This window comes from Myotis brandtii, unplaced genomic scaffold (genome assembly GCF_000412655.1).
Source record: "Myotis brandtii unplaced genomic scaffold, ASM41265v1 scaffold990, whole genome shotgun sequence".
Lineage (NCBI taxonomy): Eukaryota > Metazoa > Chordata > Mammalia > Chiroptera > Vespertilionidae > Myotis > Myotis brandtii.
In genome coordinates this window covers 17,795-39,155 of record NW_005372122.1, presented here as the reverse complement: position 1 = coordinate 39,155, position 21,361 = coordinate 17,795, and the positions used below count along the sequence as shown (strand labels likewise).

Sequence of the window (21,361 nt, the reverse complement as noted above, 5' to 3'; positions counted from 1 at the left end):
CCGCCGCCCTCCGCCGCTCTCTGCAGCATTTCGCGCTCTCGCGCCGCTCCCCTCCCGCCCGGGCATTTGCATGTCCCGCGATTGTGGCCAATCAGGGCTCGTCTCTCCCGAAGCGGATGGCTTTTGCCTGAGAGGAAAGGGAGTGGCTGGCGGCGCATGCGCCGGGTGGCCGACTCGAACCGAGGCTTTTATTGCTGTAGTTTATTTCCACCCCCTTCCCTCCTGTTCTCTCCCTCTCTTTCTTTTTTTTTCCGCCCTCGCTGGGGCTGTGTTGGAGGAGAGGAAGAAAGAGAGACAGAGGATTGCGTTGATCTCTTACGTTCCTGGAATTTGTTATCAGCAAGACTAGCTAAGCTGTTGCACCTTTTTCAATCCTGAAAAAAATAAAATACCAACTCTCTTTTTTGGCATTTTTTTTTGTTTTAAAGCTGCCCTCTTGAAATTATTTTTTTCCCAGGAGAGAGATGTCTTATCAGGGGAAGAAAAATATTCCACGCATCACGGTGAGTTTGGCACTTGGGAAATTGTGGTCGGCCAGTAACCTTTGTGGCACAGAACATCTAAGGAATTTTTTTTAAGGAGGGGGAGGAAGAGGGACCTAACTGCCCCCCCCCCCCGCCCCCGTTACTAAAGAAGGCGATCGTGGTGGCAGGAGACGCAATCATAGAATTATGAGCCACATGATTTGTAAGACATTAAAATAGCGTGAGTGCATTGAGGTCGTCCTGGGTAGCGCGCCAGAGCCGCTGTATCCTTTTATTGTCAGAGCGAGATGCTGCAGTGCCGGCCTGGGGGTGTAAGCAAATGGATGCCAGATTGAATATGCGTGGTTGGAGCGCGGATATTGTTCTCCGGCTGCGTGCTGCGAGCTGGGCTCTAGGAGCTGGACGGGGGAATGGGAAGTGGATGGACCTCCCTGTGCCTCCCGCCCCCGCCATAAAGGGCTTTCTGGAGCCTTCCTCCGGCTCCCGAGAAAAAGGGGCAGGTTTCAGCCTGGCGGCGGACTGACAGCAGAGAGATGCTGCAAGGGCAGGGTGCACCAGGCTGATGTGGAAACGGGAAGGAAAAAAGGGACGCGGTGATGAACAGAGAAGGGTGGGGGCCAGGAGTGGGCTTTTTGTTGACCAGGGGCCGGTGTTGGTGGCCCTCTTGGCTTTCTCGCCCTCTGGTTCGGGGCTGGCTTTCTTCTACCTCTGTCCCTTCTGCGGCCAGGAGGCGTCCGTGCTGGCGCATACAAAGCGGGCTGGGAGGGTGGGCGCCGGGGACAGCGCCGAGCCCGGCTCGGGAGGTAATGGCGCTGCGCGACGCGCGGAGCAGATGGCCCGGCCGGGCCTCGGCAGACAATGGTCCCGTTGGCCGGAGGTGTTGGCGCACTTGTGGGGCTTGGGGTGCTTAGTTTGTAAATCACGAGAAAAACATCTACGCGATGAACTGGCGATGCTTCAGCGATGAACACAGGTTCTTACTCCCACCGCGCCCATCCTCTCCCCAGCTTTTCCTGGAAAAAATTCGCTAGTCTTAGTTCTCTATCCACATCCCCAATGAAACGCTGGGGAGGGCGGCTGGAACGCGAGGGGTATTCATTGTTATATAATGATGTGCAATTGCAATTGGCCAACCGATTGCTGGGTAGAACCCAGGGCCGAGGCAGAGACCGAGAGACTCCTTGAAAAGTGTAGATGTGTTCAGGGCTGGATCTGAGGGCGCGCTTGCCTCTGGTCCCCTCCTTAGCCACGGGCACCCCGGCCTCCTGTGGATGCACAAGGACACACCCATCCGCAGGAGAGAGATGTGGAGACCAAAGCACGGGGCGGGGTGTGTGCTGGAGAGGATTTTATAGGATGAGCAAGGCTGCTCAAGGGCGAGGGTGGGTAGTAGCTTTTTCTAAAAGGCCAGAGACCCAGGATTCCAAAGGGCCGGGCGAGGGGGACCCGATGTTCGATATTCTCCGTTAGGAGGAAGAAGTCTGGAGAGTGGGGGTGGAGAGCACATTTGCTGCAAATCTCAAATAAATCGCTGTCTTCCTGAATGAAAAAGGCAGTTTCGTTTTGACAGTGTGGGGAGGAAAAAAATTAAAAAGCAAACAAGACTGACTTTTAAAAGAGCGCCCCCTCTACCCTTAAAATCTGGGTGCACTATGGAGGACCTACATAGCATGGTCTCCCTCCTTCCATCATCACAGCTGCCTCTTATGTAAGAAGCCTTCTGGAAGGCACAGAGTGAACAGGGCTTCTCTCTCTCTCTCTCTCTCTCTCTCTCTCTCTCTCTCTCTCTCTGTGTTGGCTCTGGGATTCACAGTGATGGCTGGGACAGGTACCACAGCGAATGAGGGAGCAGGTGGTGAAGGGCAGGGCTTCTCTTTGCTCCCAGGCAATATTTATCCTGTCAAAGTGGGATCCTGCGGGGGAGTTCTGAGTAGCCAGAGGAAAGTGTACTGGATCAGGTGACCTTGGGCAAGTGACTTAACCTCTCTGTGCCTCAGTTTCTTTCTGTGTCATGGGTTAAGAATCTACTCCATCCACCTCACTGGATTTTGTGAAGGTTCTTACATTTAACTTATACAAGTGTAGGAATTGTTGTTGATTATTTAGTCTCATATGACTTTCCAAAGTCTACAACAGACTGAAGTGTACAAAATTTAATGATCTGTTTTTCAGTATGTTAGAGAAACAATAAATACTTTGTAAACCCATGTGTACATTTTTGTGTAAAAGGATCTTTCTGGGTCTTATAGTTTATGTGTTCTTCACTACACATTTGCTATAATATTTTCTTTGGCAGGTGCTAAACATAAATAGCACTTGCTGAGAATGTTGTTTTGTAGCAACTTAGAGTTAACGATTGTCAAGATGAATGCCATTCCTTTGAAATATTTTGCATGTTAAGAGGGCAATCTATGCTTTAACTTGTAACATTTCAACCCAGTGTGGAATAGCACAGGTGTATATCCACTGATTTTAACGTTCCATTCCATCAAAGCCTTTGGAATAGAGATGAGTCATAAAGTAACGTTTTCATTATATTCTTGGCCCTCATGTGCTGCTTGTCATATGTATTTTTTACACTAATTATATTATAAGTGAATTGACAGTTTATAGTGGTGTTAGATTTAGAACTTTCCCTCTTATCTACTTTATCATAAAACTTTACCTTTTCCTTAACAGTTTAATAGTTAAAATGCTGTATAATTGAAGAGGTTTTTTTCTCTCTTTGCTACAATTGCTGTGATTTACCTCAAAATGAAATGCAAATATAATGAACAGGCTGAATTGAAACCTTGTTATGGTGGAACCTAGTGTGTTTGTGTCGAGTTTGCCATGACAACAGACTTTTGGTTAATTTTTCCCCACACAAAGCTTGCCAAGAATTGACTTCCCTACATGTGGGTGTTTTTTTTTTTTTGTTTTTTTTTAATGAAGTTTAGCTTAAAGCCATTAAAAAGTATTGTCTTCTGGAAAGAAGGTTTTTTGTTTGTTTTTAAATCTATGATAAGCTTTGAGCTTTACCAGCATATTTCTACTCATCATGTGTCAAATAGGTTCCTACATACAGGTTCACCATTGTCACTGAACCTTTTCAAAATTGGCTCATTTTGAGCATTAAATATATTTTTATTGATTTCAGAGAGGAAGAGAGAGGGAGAGAGATATTGAAACATCAATGATGAGAAAATCATTGATCGGTTGCCTCCTGCATGCCCCCACTGGAAACCCAGCCCACATCCCGGGCATGTGCCCTGACTGGGAATCACACTGTGACCTCCTAATTCACAGGTTGATGCTCCACATGAGCCATGCCGGCTGGGCTGAGCATCACTTTGAATAGTGAAATGTGTCCTTAGCTCACTTATTTTAGAACCAATGTTCCTCATGGGCCAGGTACACATGGTGACCTTAGTATGTCTTTGTTTCAGAGTGATCGTCTTCTGATCAAAGGAGGTAAAATCGTTAATGATGACCAGTCATTCTATGCAGACATATACATGGAAGATGGGTTGATCAAGTAAGTGTAACTCATATAGAAGAATTCGTGTACCTTCCAGTATTCCCAAGCATCACCTACAATTCACACACATAATATCAAGCTTTAGTGACTTCAAAGAGTGACTTAGTATCTATTTAAGCCCATTTTGATTGGTAGTAATTAGTGAATTTGAAAACTCAGATTTAGGGAATTCAAAGCTACAATTAAATGCATACCCATTTCCTAACGCATTATGTAACTTGCTATTTTTAACCCAGGTGACACAATTTCTTCTTGTTGCCAGCTCAAATACTTGGTTTAGGATCTATTGCATATATTAAAGGTTTTCCTAGAATGTAGTTGTTTGCATGTCTTGCCCAATGGAAGGACACAAATGTGAGTATACCCTTTTCTATCAAGATAGCACATCTGCTTTCTGAATCAAGAATCCAGTGGTTGGGCCAAAGGAAAACAAATTAAGTAACATAGACAAATTGCTGCCTCATCCCAAGGGAATTTTAGGTTTCATTCTTTAAGTGCCAACAAACACCAGTAAGACTGCCCTTGTGTTGCTTGTGTATTGTGTTTCTAACAACAGAGCAGTTATTGCATCAGGGTATTTTTGGATTCTAGAGGGTTAAGTGAGCTGAGTACATACCAGTATCCTTGTGCCCTTCCGACTGGGACAGCTCATAAGGCTCCAGAGAAATAGCACATCTGTTTAAAGACAAACATTGCTGCAAATGACATCTTTTGAATAAGCAGCATTCATCAAGTGCTACGGCAAACCATTGCTGAGGAGTGGAAAACTGGAGTGGATGTATCTGTTGCCTAGAAACTCAAACCCTGATTTATGACCTAAAATAGGTCCTACCATTTCCACATTTAATGTTTTCTCCATGTGTGTTTGCTTATGACAGTCTCTACTCCAGGCTCTCACATACCATGACTTGCCTGTCCCATTCCCCCAGTTAGAATCTAGCAGAAAGACACTGGCCTAGAAGTGAGCAAGCCTGGGGGCTATTTTTAGTCATCACTAATTTGATTTTGAACTTTAGCAACTTCTCCTTGATTACTTTTTTCCTTTAAAAAAAAACTGTTAGAAAGATGAAGCAGAGATATTTTTTTAAACATTAGAAATGAATTCATATCCTTCAACATAATGAATATTAATTTTTCTGCCTTATCTGAGTTGCTAATGACATGCTTCCACATTTTCAAATTGTTTTAATCATAGTGTTCACTTATTTATTTATTTATTTTTTGCTTCTCCCCTATTTTCTCTATATTGCAAAGGATTTGGTGAAAATACATGTTTGTAAAGTGCCAACAGATCTGGAGGAGATTGCTATAAGATAATTAGCTCAACTGTGTGTTTATTGAGAAAGTGCAGTGTCATTTTATGTAAATTCCTTGGGAACTTGTTATCATTTGATTTTAGGGGTTTTCTGGTAACTAAGACTCTTTGATTAGGCCTCTGGTGCCTTATTTAACTTTTGTTTTCTAGTAAGCGCTGCATTGCTTCTTAGTTGGTGGTAGGGAGTGGGGAGTGCACATATATTATGAATAATTACAGTAACTGGAAAAGTCTAGTGAACACAGGAAGGATAGGGTAGGGCTTGGTGAAAATGTCTGTCAGATTTCATTGGATTCAGGGACATTTCATTTACCACCATTGTCACCACCCTATTAATGTAGGCAAATAGGAGAAAACCTGATTGTGCCAGGAGGGGTCAAGACCATCGAGGCCCATTCCAGGATGGTGATTCCCGGAGGGATCGACGTCCATACCCGCTTCCAGATGCCTGACCAGGGAATGACTTCTGCTGATGACTTCTTTCAAGGCACCAAGGCAGCTCTGGCTGGTGGGACCACCATGATCAGTAAGACAGCTTACAATAATAATCTTCACACTCGGGAACCTTTACCACGGGAAAATGAGTCTGTGTTGTTTGCCTTTTTTCTTTTAGAAGTTGCTGAACTGAGCAGTGGCTTGATCTGCCACAGAAGGGAGTGGGGGTGCGGGTGGCCAGGCAGTTGTTTTCTTACTCGCGTTTTCTGTCCAACTCTAACTTCTCCAGTGGAACTTGAGAATACGGATCTAGAGAATTGTGGTAGGATAAAAGGAGTGGCTTCTTGCTTTCTCTGCCTGAGAACTTTCAGACAAAAGTTAAATTGCAAATGTGATTTGATTGTGGTTACTGTGAAAACACAGCATTCAGAGTAATCCTCAAAGCTACCAATTTTGAGCTTTTGCTCATAAGTATTTGATTCTGATTTTTAAAGAATTCTTGAGGGTGCATCTTCTCGAAATGAGGAGGGGTGCAGCACATGTTGAACCAGGAATCTCTTGTCCACTGATGAGAAAATCAGACGGGGGCAGTTCTTCCCGGCCCGGATTTGACATGAATAGAATTGAGCAGTCCTTCTTGGAGAAGGACCCACAGATAATATATTTTAAAAAAATTCTTTATTGTTGAGACCCACACATAATATTACTTGTCATTTAGATAAGAAAACTATAGTCTACAGCCATACCACCCTGAACACACCCAGTCTCGTCTGATCTGGGAAGAAAACTGTGCCCACCAGTAGCCGGGTACCCTTCATGTTTTGCTCTGAAGGGTTTATGCTTTTCATTCCGCCAAATCTAAAGTCTGTTTCTGGGGTCATAGCACTCACGTTAGGAGTTTACTTACGAATGGTCAGTTTTCAGCATGCCTACTGATTGCCCCTTTGACAAATATTTTGTTTTTGAGGAGATAGGCAAACTGCACAGTGGCCAGCAGACACATATTAAAAAAAAAAGGAAAGATTTTATCCAAGAGTGAAAGTCAACATACAATCTGTCCGAGAAGCTAACAGAAGACTTAGCTATGTATACTTTAGGAAAACCTGTCTTAACTGGTTATTTTTCAGAATGATGGTCTCTTTACCTGTGGCTTCAGGGTCTGTCTTGAAGCTTCCTCTTTTCTATCCTACCATCTACGTCACCCTGCCTTGCCCTCCTAGTCTGAGCTCCCCTACATTTTAAATCACATACTCACCTCCTCGCATTCTCTCTGTCCTGGTCTTCCGTGTGTCTGAAGGGTCAGAGACCACTCTCCTGTTTCAGCTTTCTCATCACTGCCCAGAAAGAGCCTCCAAGCTTAGGCCTTCGTCTTTCTTTCTTTTAAAATATTTTTTATTTATTTCAGAGAGGAAGGGAGAGGGAGAGAGATAGAAACATCAATGATGAGAGAGAATCACTGATCGGCTGCCTCCTGCACGCCCCCTAATGTGGATCAAGCCCACAACCCGGGCATATGCCCTTGGCCGGAATCGAACCCAGGCCCTTCAATCCACAGGCTGACGCTCTATCCACTGAACCAAACCAGCTAGGGCTCATATTTCTTTCTTGCTTGCACACATCACCTAACCTAGCGGGCACATTCTCAAGGGGGCCCTCCCCGCACGCCTTGGGACTCTGGCCTCGTGAGAAAGCCTGCTGTTTTGTCAGCTGTATCTGTCAGGATGCACTTGGCACTACTGGGCATTTCTGTCCCTCCTCCAAGGCCTGCTGGGGAGCCACACTTGGAGCTTGGAAAAGCTTGCTGTCAGCCTGCAAGGTCAGGTCAAGGTTATAGCCTGCCTCTGGTGTGGATTCATATGGGGTCCCTGTAGGTCCCAGCATTGGTCACCAAGTGTTAATAAGTCCTTCCTGAGGGAGTGGCCAGTGACGCCGGCCCCTGGAGGAATTGCTGGGCCAGAGCCCTCCGTGGCGGAAGTGTCCCCAGTTTTGGTCTCTCTAACACTAACTTGCTGTGTGACCTTGGCATGTCGCCTCAGTTCTCTGGGCTTTAGCTGCTCATTGGCACAGTGAAGGGTGTGCACTAGATGGCCCTGGGGTACTTTCCGGCTCCTGCCTTGGAGCTCAGAGACAGTTTTCCTCTAATAACCTGCATTTTGTTCAATAGATACAGAAAATTCTGTTTTTTTCTCAGACATCCTTGAAAGACCCCATCAGTCATTCCTGAATGTGCTTCTGCACTCCTCACTCTGGGCCCATTCTTGGCCCCTCTCCTGCTTCTTGTCCTTTTTGTGCCTTCCCTTTCCTGCCACCTTCACCAGGTAGGCATATCCCTTCTTGCCAACGCCCTGCCTTCTCTCTTGGGCCTTCTTTCTCAGTGGCTGTGGGCTTCTCTTCCTTCATTTCAGGTGGTTGCTTCTGTGCAGGGACAAGGGACATCCTCATGAGCCTAGCACCTGGCCCAGGGACCCGGAATAGTCAGCAGATGGTCTAATGGCAGATTGGAATGAAGGAGCAATGAGCAGTCAGACTGCCTGCCCTGCTCAGTTGGGCAGAATGTGATCACATTTTAATGCAGGTGTGGGAGGCATTAAAGAGTAGGGGGATTTAGTGAGCAAACGCCAAAGAATAAAAGTCATCAGAAGTGGCAAGGATGTGGTCAGTTGTCCCACCCCAAACTCCACTGCTTTTACATCCAGAGAAAAATGTTAGCTACGCTTACAGATAACCACCGTGGTTACTGATCTCCATAGAATTTCCACTAGCCTGCCCATCCTTCCCTCAGGAGATAAGCGGTAATCATACCGATGAGGAAACCGGGATTTTTTCCTGCTGGCTGGTCATACTTTCTGCATTGCTTCAAGCGACTGCGTGGCCCGGGCATGCTTTCCAGAGAAGGAGCCTTGCACAGAACTAGCTTAAGGTGGCTTCATCGGCATCCACGATCTGCTCCTTTGGTGAGCTCAGAGCTTCTTTAATCACTACCGAGGCCAGAAAGAAATGCTTAGAGATTCAATGCAAACTTGCAGAGACAAGCCATTGAAGTAAGCAGTTTGGTACAACGAAGCCTGCACCTCTTCCTCACTACCGAGGCCAGAAAGAAATGCTTAGAGATTCAAGTGCAAACTTGCAGAGATAAGCCATTGAAGTAAGCAGTTTGGTACAATGAAGCCTGCACCTCTTCTTCCCATCTTTCTGGCTTTCTCCAAGCCATGTCACCTGCCCCCTTCCATGTGTTTCCCAGGTCAGAGGGTCTGGGGGTGTCATTTCTCTCTGACATGGCACGCCCCCCAGAGGAGAATGCAGCCGAATATTCCCAGTTTAAAAATGGAGGTGACGCGTCAGCAGCAGAAAATAATATTATTGCCGCCAAACAAAGCCTTCTATTGAGACTTGCATAGTGAGACCTTTGTCTGCGGCACTCAGCACAGGGCAGAAGGAACGCCCTTTGCCCTTTCCATCCAGTGATGGCAGAGGTCCAGACGTGCCCTGCAGGCAGCATCCAGACTGGCTGAAGGGTCCCAGAGGTGGCACGGGTGCTGCTTGGGGAAAACGCTGCTGGCTTTCCAGCGGTCTTACGATCATCATCATTAAGACCCCAGAGTCTCCTGGAAGCAGGTGGGGAAAGTTCTCTGCATTTTAAAGAGGGGGAGACTGAGGCCAGAGGGAAGGGCGTAGCTTGCCAACACACCCTGTGCCTTAGGTGACAGGTATGGAGTACACACCACCACCTGCTGGATGACTTGACTTTAAGCTTCAATTTCCTCAACTGCAAAATGGGGAAAGTTGTTTCAAATACTGACTTGGAGGCCTCACAGCAGCACCCGGCCGTAGTAGTGAGCACTCAGATGTGATGTTGGTATTACCCATCTCATTTTAGGTGCCAGCAACCTCCCCTCCCTGTCGACACCCCCACTTGCCCTCTACTTTCTCAGCAGAGCCAGGGGCTGCAGCTGCAGGAGGGTCTGACCGAGCATCTGCTGGGAGCAGGGCTTTCCGAGCAGGTCAGCAGGCTGTTCCCGGTGTCACAGTCTTGGTTGCATCTTAAAACATTCACTTCCTGAGCCCCACCCGACCTGTCAAAGCAGAGAGTCTGCGGGTGGAACCTGTGAACCTGCATTGGGATCCGGTGATTGTGTTTGAAAGTGTGGATCTCGGGAGGTGGGGGTCCATGCCGGCTCTGTGGATTCTAGATCTCCAAGGAGCGGGAGCCCCAGCCCAGAGAGGAGAGCCTGGCTGTCATGTCTGCTCACCTGGGCACAGCATGCCCAAGGGGACTTCCTCCCCTCCCCCCGGGTGCCACCAGCAGAGATGAGGATGGGACCGGAGCACAGAGAAGGCGAGGACAGAGAAGGCTGCCAGCTGGGAAGGCCTCTTCCTGAACTCCGGACTGTCATTTACCTACGGGGTGTGGCTCCTGGGTGTGCCCCAGGCACCTCCATGCAGCCATCCCCAAGCAGACGCACCATTTCTCCCACACTCCTGCCGCCCAGCCTCAGAGAGGGCTGTCCCCGCTGTCATGCTGGTTTAGGCCCACAGTCACCCTGTGCTGAATCGAGTCAGTTTTGTCTCTTATCTCTGGCACCCATCCCTTTACTGCCCCTGACTCCGACCTCTGTCACCTCCTCGCCTTCTGAGGAGTCTCCCTGCCCACCCCGGCTCTGCAGCTTGGGCTCGTCCTGCACATGCTGATCCTGACTCCCTCCTCCAAGACCCTCCGTGGCTCCTCCTGCTCCCAGAATGCAGCCCAAGCGCAGGGCCCTCTGTGACGTGGCCCCGTCCTGCTGCTCAGCCTGGCTCACTTTGCCACCTCAGTCAGAATGCCCTTCCCCCTTCCCTCTGCCCACGGGAATCTTTGTTACCCTTCTAGGCCCAGCCCAGGTGCCACTCCATCCCAAAGCCTCTGCTCAGCCCCCTTCCTGGAAATCTGCTGCTGCTTCTTGGCAGCTAGGCAATCATTGGGCTTTTATCCACGGCCCCTAAGCCATCATCCTGTGTTACAGTTTGATCAAGGCTCTTCTGTCTCTTTCGTTTGAATATTCCCCACCCACCCAGCCCTGCCACTCCTGAGGCACTCTGTTACTGCCTGCTGGTGGATGGATGGGTGGGTGGATGGATGGATGGATGGATGGATGGATACACTAACAGGACTTGGTTTTCTGCTTCATCTGAGTGATGCCTGAAGCCTGAGAATCCTGGGATGGGAGGAGGGTTTATAGTCTGATGTTTGCAGCCTCTTCACCAGTATCCTCGTTTCTGGATCTTCTGCGAAGGCAGTGGGATAGCAGCTCTCATGCTGGTTGTTTGTGGGAGAGCTTGCATCTGAGGGCACAGGTCCCAGCTATTTGAGGAGTGGCTCTGAGCACCATGGCGGACTCCGTGGTCATTCCCCAAACCCCTTGGGCTTGCCCCAGCTCCTGGAGAGCCTCACCCGGAGGCAGGCAGCCAGAGCACGGGCGAGGTGGCTTCCCAGGCCCCGCTGGCTGGCTCTCCTGGGGAGACGTGGCTCAGTGTCACTGTGGCACATCCACTGCTTGTCATTTTTGCATCCATGTGGCATTTGGGTTTGCTCCCTACTTCTGACTAGTACACATGTGTGAACACACACACACACACACTATAATATGAATGTATCTGTAATTGATACTTTGATGATTCCCTTTGCATCATTCATTTGACTCGGGTTAGAAAATGTTTACAAAATAGCCCGACCACATCAGACTAAAGTTTCCAAGTCCAGGACCAGAGTTGTCACCACAAAATGTGCCCGTGGCCTGGCGATTAGAAAGCCACGTTATCCGGTGGCTGTTGGAGCAGCTGTCTGCCTGCCCCTCCTGAGACCTCCCCAGGCCCCACGTGGGCGAGGTCACACATTTCGCCCGAGGACACCAGTGCCTTCTGCAAGCAGACACCATGGGGCTGGGCCTCTCAGGTGTTTCGGTGCAAATCTCACCCACCAGTGGCTGGACTGGAAGAGTCCGTCCACTCCTGGGATATTGGCTGATCACCTAGCGCCAGTGGAGGAGAGTGGAAAAGACGTGCGTCCTGGGAGGTAGCACGGCGTTCCTGGAGGCCCAGCGCACACACTTTCCCAAACGCTTTCCTCATGATGGAGGCCGCTGGGGCTCCATCACCAGCCTCCAAGCTGGTCCTCCCAGAGCAGGGACATTCCTGCTCGCGTCCCTAGGCCCTATGTCCTGGACATCGTGGCAGTTATCCTGGTGTCCCCTGGATTCCTTGCCTGGCTCCAGGCCTGAGAGCTGGGAGCTTTGGAAATCATCCCACTCCACGAGGGAGTGGGTCTTCCCCTCTCAAGACAGTGTCTGCATCCTCCCCTCCAGTTCTGAGTGCTGCACCCTGTACTCGGACGCTCCCAGAGACTCTGCCCCGACTCCATCTGCGGGATGTGCAGACGGTAGGGGCTTCCTCTCAGCCCTGGTGCCCGGAATGACAGTGAGAGCCAGGAGAGGTTGTGGGGAAGTGGAACGGTAGGGCTCCACGAAGTCTTTGGGTGTGAGGGACAGGCTTTCCGTGGTCAGCACCCCATGGGCTCAGGGTGCTGTGTGCTAGATAAGAGCCTGCCTGGCACACACATGTCCGAGGATGCCCTGGATCTGTGCCCGGCTGAGGGACCTGGGCAGAGACTTCTGGACTATCATTTTTAGAGGCCCCCGGCATACGTGGAAGCTGTCCCTGCTGGCAGCTGAATGAGTCCTCGTTGCTCCTTCTGTTCTTGAGAGCTTTTACACTGCTTTCTGGGGCACCTTTTTTTTCATATGATACTTGTACCGGACCCCTCTAGCGGCAGGTAAGACTGAGTGAAGCAGAGCTGCTCTGGCTGGCATGGTGGGCTGTGGGGGAGCCCTGATCCTTGCTCCCTTTCTTCCTGTCCTCCCCCTTGACAGCCCCTCTGGGGAATCCTAGGGCTGGGGAAGGATTCCCTCACTGCCTGCCCCGCTGCCTACCTCCCCCAGAGCAGGGGCCCTGCACAGCTCCCACGCAGAGTAGTGGGGAAAAGGGTGTTTAGTAAGAAGGAACATGCCCACAGTCACTTAAGAGAGCTCCTAGCAGCCACACTAACTTTTCCGTGGTTTTGTTTAATGAACTTCCTTCTGTTCAAGACAGGAACCAGGACAGAGCACTCATTGCAGTTCCCCTGCCTAGGTTTGCATTGGTTTGCTTTGATTTTCACGAGAGCCCATAATAGGTGAATACTCTTCCTTTAAAAAAGTTAATGGTGCACAGTGTTTTAAAGGAAAAATGACTGTCTGGGGAGGGGTGGCCAAGTCACTGGAGTTTTCCTACCTACTGTGCGTAGCTCCGGCCCCAAATCACCCCACTCCGTTTGAGGCCCTCTCCCCTTCGTTCCCTTTTCCCCTCTTTGAGACCATCTCCCTGTTTCTTCTCCGGAAAATGATTATTTATTTCTTTGGGTTTTGAGGGCTCTGCTTCTGACTTGCTGCTGTTGTTGGGTGAAGCCATTTACCCAAATTCCTTGCTTTTAGTCCGTCTTAACTGCCATGGTAATGACATAGGGGCATCACAGTGAGTAGAAATTAGAGTTCTTTCTGGTTAACCCATTTGGGAGGCAGCTTTCTTTGAATGTGACTAAATGTTCCCCTAATGACAGAGAGGGTGCGGCGGGGGTGGGTCTCTGTGGCCGCGGCCGACTAGCTGGTAGGAGGGATTTTGCAATGAGCCAGGGCAGTAGTTACCCATGTCGAGTGCACACTGGAACCCCCTGGGGAATTTTCATAAAATAACAGAGACCAGAATTTGTGACTTCATTGTTCTGGGGTGGGCCTGGGCGTCGGAGATTCAAGCTCCTAGGGGACAGCCAGGATTTAGGGCCAGGGTTCTAGGTGCTTCTAGCAGCGGGACTTCTGCTGAAATTGAGTGGACGTCTGCCAAGCTTTTCTACAAGCTAGCGGTGGCACACCTCTGCCCTCGGGCCCCTGCCGTGTCCTGTCCTCTTTGAAGGGCAGGGGATTACACTGTCTTCATGTGGGGGGTGGTCTCTGTAGCCAGGTGCCCGCCCCCCAGAAGCTTATGAAGCAGGGTGGGTAGGGCTAATGTCACCGAAAGGGCCTCCTCCCTCAGCTGCTGTTTTCGGTGTCCTGAGGTTTTACTTGGCTAATTAGGACACTGGTTAGACTTGGCGTTAGTGGGCTGAGAGGTGGTGAGCAGGAACAGGGCAGGTGGTGGGATGGGAGGGAGGGGAGGCGAAGGCAGCTGGAGTGGGACTGCTGCCCCAGCCCTGTGGGCCACCTGCTGAGCTGGTTTCCCTGAGAACACCCTGCTGCCTTTAGGTTGCATCAATAGTGTTTATGACCTAATCTCCCTCTAATGATGGGTCAGAGCTGGAATCCTTCCTTGTGGGGAGCCTGTGAGGGAAAAATCAAAAGAGCTGGTAATAACATAGAATCCTAGGCTCTGAAGGCAGCCACGGAGACCTCCTGTCCCAGCGTCTCTCCCAGCTGGTGAAAGCGGCTGGACATGCTTCAGAGGTGCCATGGCAAGGAACACCACCCGCCGGGGTGGGAGCACGCCAGGAATCAGGTCTACGTTTAATTTTTCTTTCTAGTACTTTTTGTTTGAGTGTGACCATCTGATATATTTCTAGATGGCTAGTTCCACGTTATAAAATGGAGACGATAGATTACAATTTCTTAGGATTTTGTTGAGTGAGGTTGTTTGTACAAAACTATTTATTTTGTTAATCCTCACCCTTTTCCATTGATTTTTAGAGAGAGTGGAAGGAAAGGGGGAAGAGAGAGAGAAACATCGATGTGAGAGAGATATATTGGTTGGTTGCCTCCCACATGTTCCCTCACCGGGGCTGGGATGGAACCTGCAACCCAGGTACGTGCCCTTGACTGGGAATTGAACCCTCAACCCTTTTGTCCGAGGGCCGATGCTCTAACCACTGAGCAAACAGGCCAGGGCTGTACCAAACTATTTAAAAATGATTATTGTGATACTTTTGGTACTTGTGTGAGTCTATCTGTCTGTCTATCTATCTATCTATCTATCTATCAACATCTATCTCTCAATTATCATCTAATCTATCATGTTACTAATTTATCATGTACCTTATCTATCTAGCTATCTAATCTGCTATATATCCAAACTTGTATCATCTATCTAATATCTATCATCTAATCTGTATATCTATATCTATCTGTCTGTCTATCACCCTTTCATTTGTTTCTCCTGATCCAAGGATACAGTCACACGCCAGATTCCAGATGGCTTTTTCCCTTTACTGTGAGATTAGGAAGGGAGTTCAAGGCTTGCTTCATCTCCAACCCATGCCACGGAGTTTGTGTTTTGAACACAGCGGGAAAAGCAGCTCCGAATAAGAAGCTTCATATATATGAATTACTTTTAACTTATTTTCCTCTCCAAATAATTGCTGGAGAATTTGGGGGCCTACATTTCTTGACAACACACCCGGTCCCACAGATGCAAAGAAGTGTCACCAGGAAACAGCTCATCAAGTTAATAACTCTTTCTAGCTTTGAATTTTCAGCCAAAAAGAGGAATTCAAATGAAACCAACGTTATAGTTGGTTGTTACTGTGCTGTTGAAGGCCTGGTCCCCTCTGTTTCTCCTAGTGGATTTATTGTGGTCTCATCAAAGAGGCCTGCGTTCCTGGCTGAGCCTGCACCGACATTTCCCTGTGCACAGCCTGCAGCTCGCGAGCTTCCTGTGCGCGGCTGGGGGTCGGTCCTCTGGCAGCACTGGTGACAGATTCTTCCCCAGAGGGTATTTCAGCTAAGGAAGCATTTAGTCATGCAGGGCCCAACGCTCAGAAGCATGGCGGCAGTCCTGGCAGAATGCAGGCTGTCTCTGCTCAGGCGTGGGGAGTGACTCACTCCTCTTGCGTGGCATGGCATCCAGTGGCGCGGCTGTGTGGGGCCCCTCGGAGATGAAAGTCCTGGTCCCTGGCCCACACTGCCCATCTGGCAGAGACAGACAGCTGCCTTTCTTTGCCGTTCACATCTCCTGCTTCTCTCATTCAGCAAGCAGGCCTTATTATTGTTATTTATCTAGTCTGTGCCTTGGTTCATTAGCTACACAAACCATGGGGGATAAAAGGCAGGCAGAGCGCATCCATAGGTAAGATAAGAAGGTAGTTGAGTAGAAAACTATGCCCTATGAGTTGACTCGGGGCCACTCTGAGCCTGGGGGAGGGGCTGGACTTAGTCGTTTGGAGGAAATGCAATTTTTGTTTCAGAGCTTTAAATGAAACCTGAGTGCCAATATTGGTGGTATGTTTTCAAAGTGTCATTTTACACCACTGTAAGCAGGGCGGGCATTTAAGGGACTGTCCAAATGGATGCACGTTTGAGAGTGAAAATGGGTACTACTAATTTTACCTCAGGACCATGACGCAAGCCAGCACTGTCCCAGGTAAACCCAGTTATACATCATTCTTCATCTCAGGGGCTTGCGTTGAATTCTCTGGTCCTCTGATGAGCTCAGAAAGGGACCGACCAGTGGCTGCTCTTTGGACCCCTCCTCTGACCTGCAAGGAATCATAGCCAGGAGCTGCCTGGCTCCATCCTCTGCACAGGAGATGGTTAGAAGAAGGGTCATTTGGAGGGAGCAGGTGGTTGATACCGTTTACTGGGGATTCGGGAGCCACACCAGCCCTCTCTACACACTGTGTCTAATTCTCATGCCAACCCTGAAGATAGGTGGGCTTCTCCTCATGCCATATACACGAGGAAATGGGAAGCCCGGAGGAGCCAGGTGACTTGTCTAAAGCCATGAAGCTTGCAAGAGTTAGGCCTGAAATTCTGACCCAACCTCTCAGCCAGTGGCACCCACAGATCACAGGGTAAAGGAGCCCCCCCCCCCCCTTTTAAATTGATTTTAAAGAGAAGAAGGGAGAGGGAGAGATAGAAACATCAGTGATGGTAGAGAATCATCGATCAGCTGCCTCCTGCACGCGAGAAGATTGAGTCCACAACTTGGGCATGTGCCCTGACCGGGAATCAAACTGTGACCTCCAGGTTCATGGATCGACGCTCAACCACTGAGCCACCCCAGCCAGGCCCTGTTTGCTTTCTAACAATTAAGAAGTGCGCTCCTGAGTACTGCTGTGGGCCCTGCATCCTGCCAGGTGCTTCACAGACATCCCGATGCAGCCGTACCTGGAGTTGGCCAGCAGGTGGTGGGCTTAGATCCACCCCTCAGAAACGGAAAGCTTTAGGTCCAACTTTTATTTAAAAGTATTTTTTTCTGGAATATCAAGTGAGAAAGTGATCAGAGAGTGACCCTCTTTCCCGAATCGGGGGGCTGTGCCTCGGGGGGAAGATGCTCACCAAGATGGTGCTGTGTTGGGTATCTCTGTTCTCCCAGCGGAAGCACTGCATTAGTGACCTAATTTCCCCTGCCCCCCGGGGGCATTTGGAGAGCAATCAAGAGGAGTAACTGATGTCATGCATTCATCAACTGGACTTAATCTCTCTTCCGGGAGGCCAGCGGCCTTCCACGCAGGGCCAGACTGCTGCGTGCCGTCACGCAGGCAGCCTCGGAGGCCCTGCCTGGGTCTCGTCCTTCATCGAGCTCCTCCGGCTCCGCTCCCCATAGGAAACACCTCAGGCAGATGGCATTTTTTTGAGGAGGCACAGGGACAGGGAGGAACATCAAACAGTTTCTCGAAGTTGGGTTTGCTATTCTGTACATTGTTTTTTCCTTTATGGAGATAATCCAAGGGGAAGTATGAGGTATAACGGAAAGAATTTGAGGCCTGAACTTCTTGACGACACATCTTCATGGAGCTGGGAGTCGGGACCTTAATTCTGGTCTGGATTCTGCTGCTCATTCCCTCAGGCACGTTGCCCCAGTCTCTGTCTTGCTTTTGTCAATTGTTGAAAGGGTTTGGATCAGCCTTTCTTGCCCAAAAAGGTTGCTATAAGGATTCGGGAGATGGTGGGTAGGACAGGTTACCTACATAGTGGTGAGGGGTTAGGCCCTTCAGCCCAGTTTTGCTCCTGACCATCAAAACTTAAAATATATATATATATATATGAAGGGTGAGGAGGAGAGAGATAGAAACATCAATGATGAGAGAGAATCACCAACCGGCCACCTCCTACAAGCCCCCTCTGGGGATCAAGCCCCATGTGTCCCAGCCAGGATCAAACCGAGACCTCCTGGTTCATAGGTCTACACTCAACCACTGAGCCACACTGGCTGGCCTGTCAAAACTTTTTATCATGATACCCGGATACTGGAAATTTGAAGGGCTAAATGTGTTTTGTGTTATTGAGCTCACCAATCCTCTCATTTCATCACACACCCCTTTTTTTTTTAACCCTTCTTTCATCAGGAAACAATTAAAATGGTCAACGTAGCTCTGAAATGGTAATTTTTTTGACTTTACGGTTAGAGGTGGCCTCATAGTGATCGATAGGTTTTCCATCCAGTATTATACCAGAAAATGTGTTTCCCTCTTCATGTATGGGCTTGGCCCTTTCTTGTCCTCCTTCTCTTCGTTCTTACAGCCTATTCTTGTGGCTTGTTTAAGGGATTTCATCAAACAAAGATGCTGAGTAACAGAGCCTTATTATTTTAGGCTTGCTTCATTCATTCATCATTTATTTGTTTTGTGTTAGCTTACACAAACTAGATTAACTAAAATTTATTTAAAAATTTATATATAATTTATATAGCATAAAATTCACCCTTTTAAATTCAGTGGTTTTTAGTATTGTCATAGAATTGTGCAACCAACCATTACTTTTATTTAATTTCAGAACATTTTTACTGCCCCCAAAAGAAACTCCATATCAATTCACAACTTCCCATTCCCAGCTCCTGCCAAATACCAGTCTACTCTCAGCCTCCATGGATTTGCCTGTTCTGGACATTTCATATAAATGGAATCACATGACATGTGCCTTTCATGTCTGCCTTCTTTTGTTCACCATGTTTTCAAGGCTCATGCCCATTGTAGCCTGTATCAGCACTTCATTTTTTTGTTGTTATATTTTTTATTGATTTCAGAGAGAAAGGGAGAGGGAAAGAGAGATAGAAACATCAGTGATGAGAGAGAATCATTGATTGGTTGCCTCTTGCACGTCCCACTTTGGGGATTGAGCCCACAACCCGGACATGTGCCCTGACTGGGAATCAAACCATAACCTCCTGGTTCATAGGTCAATGCTCAACTGCTGAGCCATGCCGGCTGGGCAGCACTTCATTTTTATGGCTGAATAATGTTGTACTAATGTTCATTTGGCCCTGGCTGGTGTGGCTCAGTTAGATGGAGCATCATCCCATACACCAAAAGGTTGCGGGTTCGATTCCCAGTCAGGGCACATACCGGGTTGTTGGTTCAATGCCCTGGTTGCTGGCTCGATCCAATTGGGGTGTACAGGAGGCAACTGATCGATGTTTCTCTCTCCCTCTTCCTCTCTCTAAAATAAATAAAAACATGTCCTTGGGTGAAGATTAAAAAAAGAATTAAATTACTAAAAAAATAACAATAATGTTTATTCATGGACAAGTGTTTACATGCGCCTCTGCTTCATTTCTCTTGGAGTGAATTTCTGGGTTCTGGGGTAATACTTCTTTACTTCTTGAGGAACTGCCAGACTGTTTCCACAGTGGCTGCACCGTTTTACGTTCCCACAAGCAGAGTTTGAAGGCTCCAATCTCTCCACGTCCTCGCCAGCACTTGTTATCATCTGTCGTTTGATCACAGCCATCCTGGGGGAGTCAGGATATCATTATGGTTTTGGTTTTAGGCTCTACTTTAAGGCCAGTTCAGTTTTACACTCACTCTTAGCCACACTTATCTTGATCTATGATGTGAGAATTTGGTTTTGAGTATATTTTCCTAATCCTGCATGGAGACATCTGATGTGAAAAGTAGGACGTTCCTGGTGGTGAGAGAAGAATTGAAATCAGGGACGTCCCAGAGGAGGGGACTCAGCCCTCCCTCACTGCCACCTCCTGGAGCCCTCTCCCTGGCTAGCTGGAACACTGACTCCGTCCTCCCAGACTGGCTGCTCCCTCTCACCACGTGGCCCTGTTTTGCCATCTTTTATGACCACCCTTTGCTCTGCTTTCTCCCAGGGAGCGCAGGTAGATGGCCTGGGCCAGGGAGGGAAGTTGGCAGAGGCCTGCAGCCTCTTTGCTCCGTGCCCCTCTTCTGCCCCAGCCCACTGCCTGCAGCCTGCCAGGCGCGGTGTGGCTCGGCCAGTGCGGGGATCTCCCAGGCCAGTCTTCCTGCTTCCGGTGGCCTTGCCCCCGCCTCATGGCCCAGAGTAAGAAGACTGCATTTATAGCTCTCTCCTGGGGCCTCCCTATAAAATAGATAGGGCCGGAAATATCCCCTGCTTCCCATGAGGAAACTGCAGGATGGAAAGGCTAAGTGACTTGCCCAAGGCCACCCAACTAATAATGAGGCCAAACGAGGCAGGAAACCCTGGTCATCTGGCCCCCTGGCTGGTGCTTGTCCTGCTGGGCACGTTGCTGGGCCTCTGTCACCGGGGCACCAGGTGGGAGCGTGGTTTTGGTCCATGAACTTGGAGGTGACTCCATCCTGCTTTCTGGATGTTCCTGATGTAACAAACTCAGTGGTGGCAACTGCTAGGCCTGAGAACTGAGGGTGCTGACGGCTGAGCGCGTTGCTGCGGCTGATGGAGGTGACAGCGAGGAGAAAGGCTGTGGGCACTTCCCGCTGCCATCACACCTATTGCTCTGTTTAAACCAAGCTCATCAGCACTGTGGTTTCCCCTGCTAAGAAAAGCCTGTTCATTCATCCCTTCATTCGTCCACTCAGCTGACATTTGCTAGGCCACGTGTGAGGTACTGGTCTAGCATTAGAACTGCCGACATGGTCCCAGTCCTCAGGGGACTTACAGGCTACTGTAAGTAGAACTGATGCACGGAAAATATGAAATCAGCCCAGCTGGTGTGGCTCGGTGGTTGAGCATCAGCCTATGAACCAGGAGGGTAGGGTTTAATTCCCAATCAGGGCACATGCCCTGGTTGCTGGCTCGATCCACAGGGTGGGGCGGGCAGGAGGCAGCTGATCAATGATTTTCTCATCATTCATGTTTCTCTCTCCCTCTTTCTTCCTCTCTGAAATAAAAATATATTAAAAAAATATGAAATCATAACATTTTGATAAAAGTAAATGCTTTAATCAAAAGTAAAGGGTATGAAGAAATAATTCTATTAAACTTATGAAAAAATATTTAACTAATGTGTAGTAAAAGAAATACAAATTAAAATAACAGTGATCTAAGTTTTTGTCTACTAAATTTTTAAATATTAAAAGGAATGATACTACAGGTGTTGGCTAGGTTGTAGTGAAATGGACGCTCATAAACTGCTGGTAGCTATTTACACTGGTGTGGCCTTTCAGGAAGATAGTAAAATAATGTCTAATAAGAGCTTTAAAAGTTTCTAAGCAAAAAATATTCATACCCCTTGATGCAGAATAATAAATGTGCAAACATTTAGTTCTAAGGATGTTCATCATGACATTATTTATGATGAGAAAAAAATTAGGAACAACTTACATGACCAAAATAGGTGATTGGTTAAGTAAATTTTGGCCATCTCTAGGACAAATTAGTGTAT

At 48.4% G+C, this 21,361-nt stretch overlaps 1 protein-coding gene across 1 annotated transcript in view; it reads left to right on the top strand.

The window, feature by feature from the left end:
- The window catches only part of LOC102240832 (dihydropyrimidinase-related protein 2), a gene marked incomplete at its 3' end in the record, with an annotated part of 74,998 nt that overhangs the window by 35,916 nt on the left and 17,721 nt on the right, over window positions 1–21,361 (top strand). Inside the window, exons 3-4 of the mRNA XM_014533615.1 lie at window positions 3,914–4,002; window positions 5,662–5,846. Of these exons, the coding sequence (XP_014389101.1) occupies window positions 3,914–4,002; window positions 5,662–5,846 (274 nt within the window). The remainder of the gene's footprint in view (window positions 1–3,913; window positions 4,003–5,661; window positions 5,847–21,361) is intronic.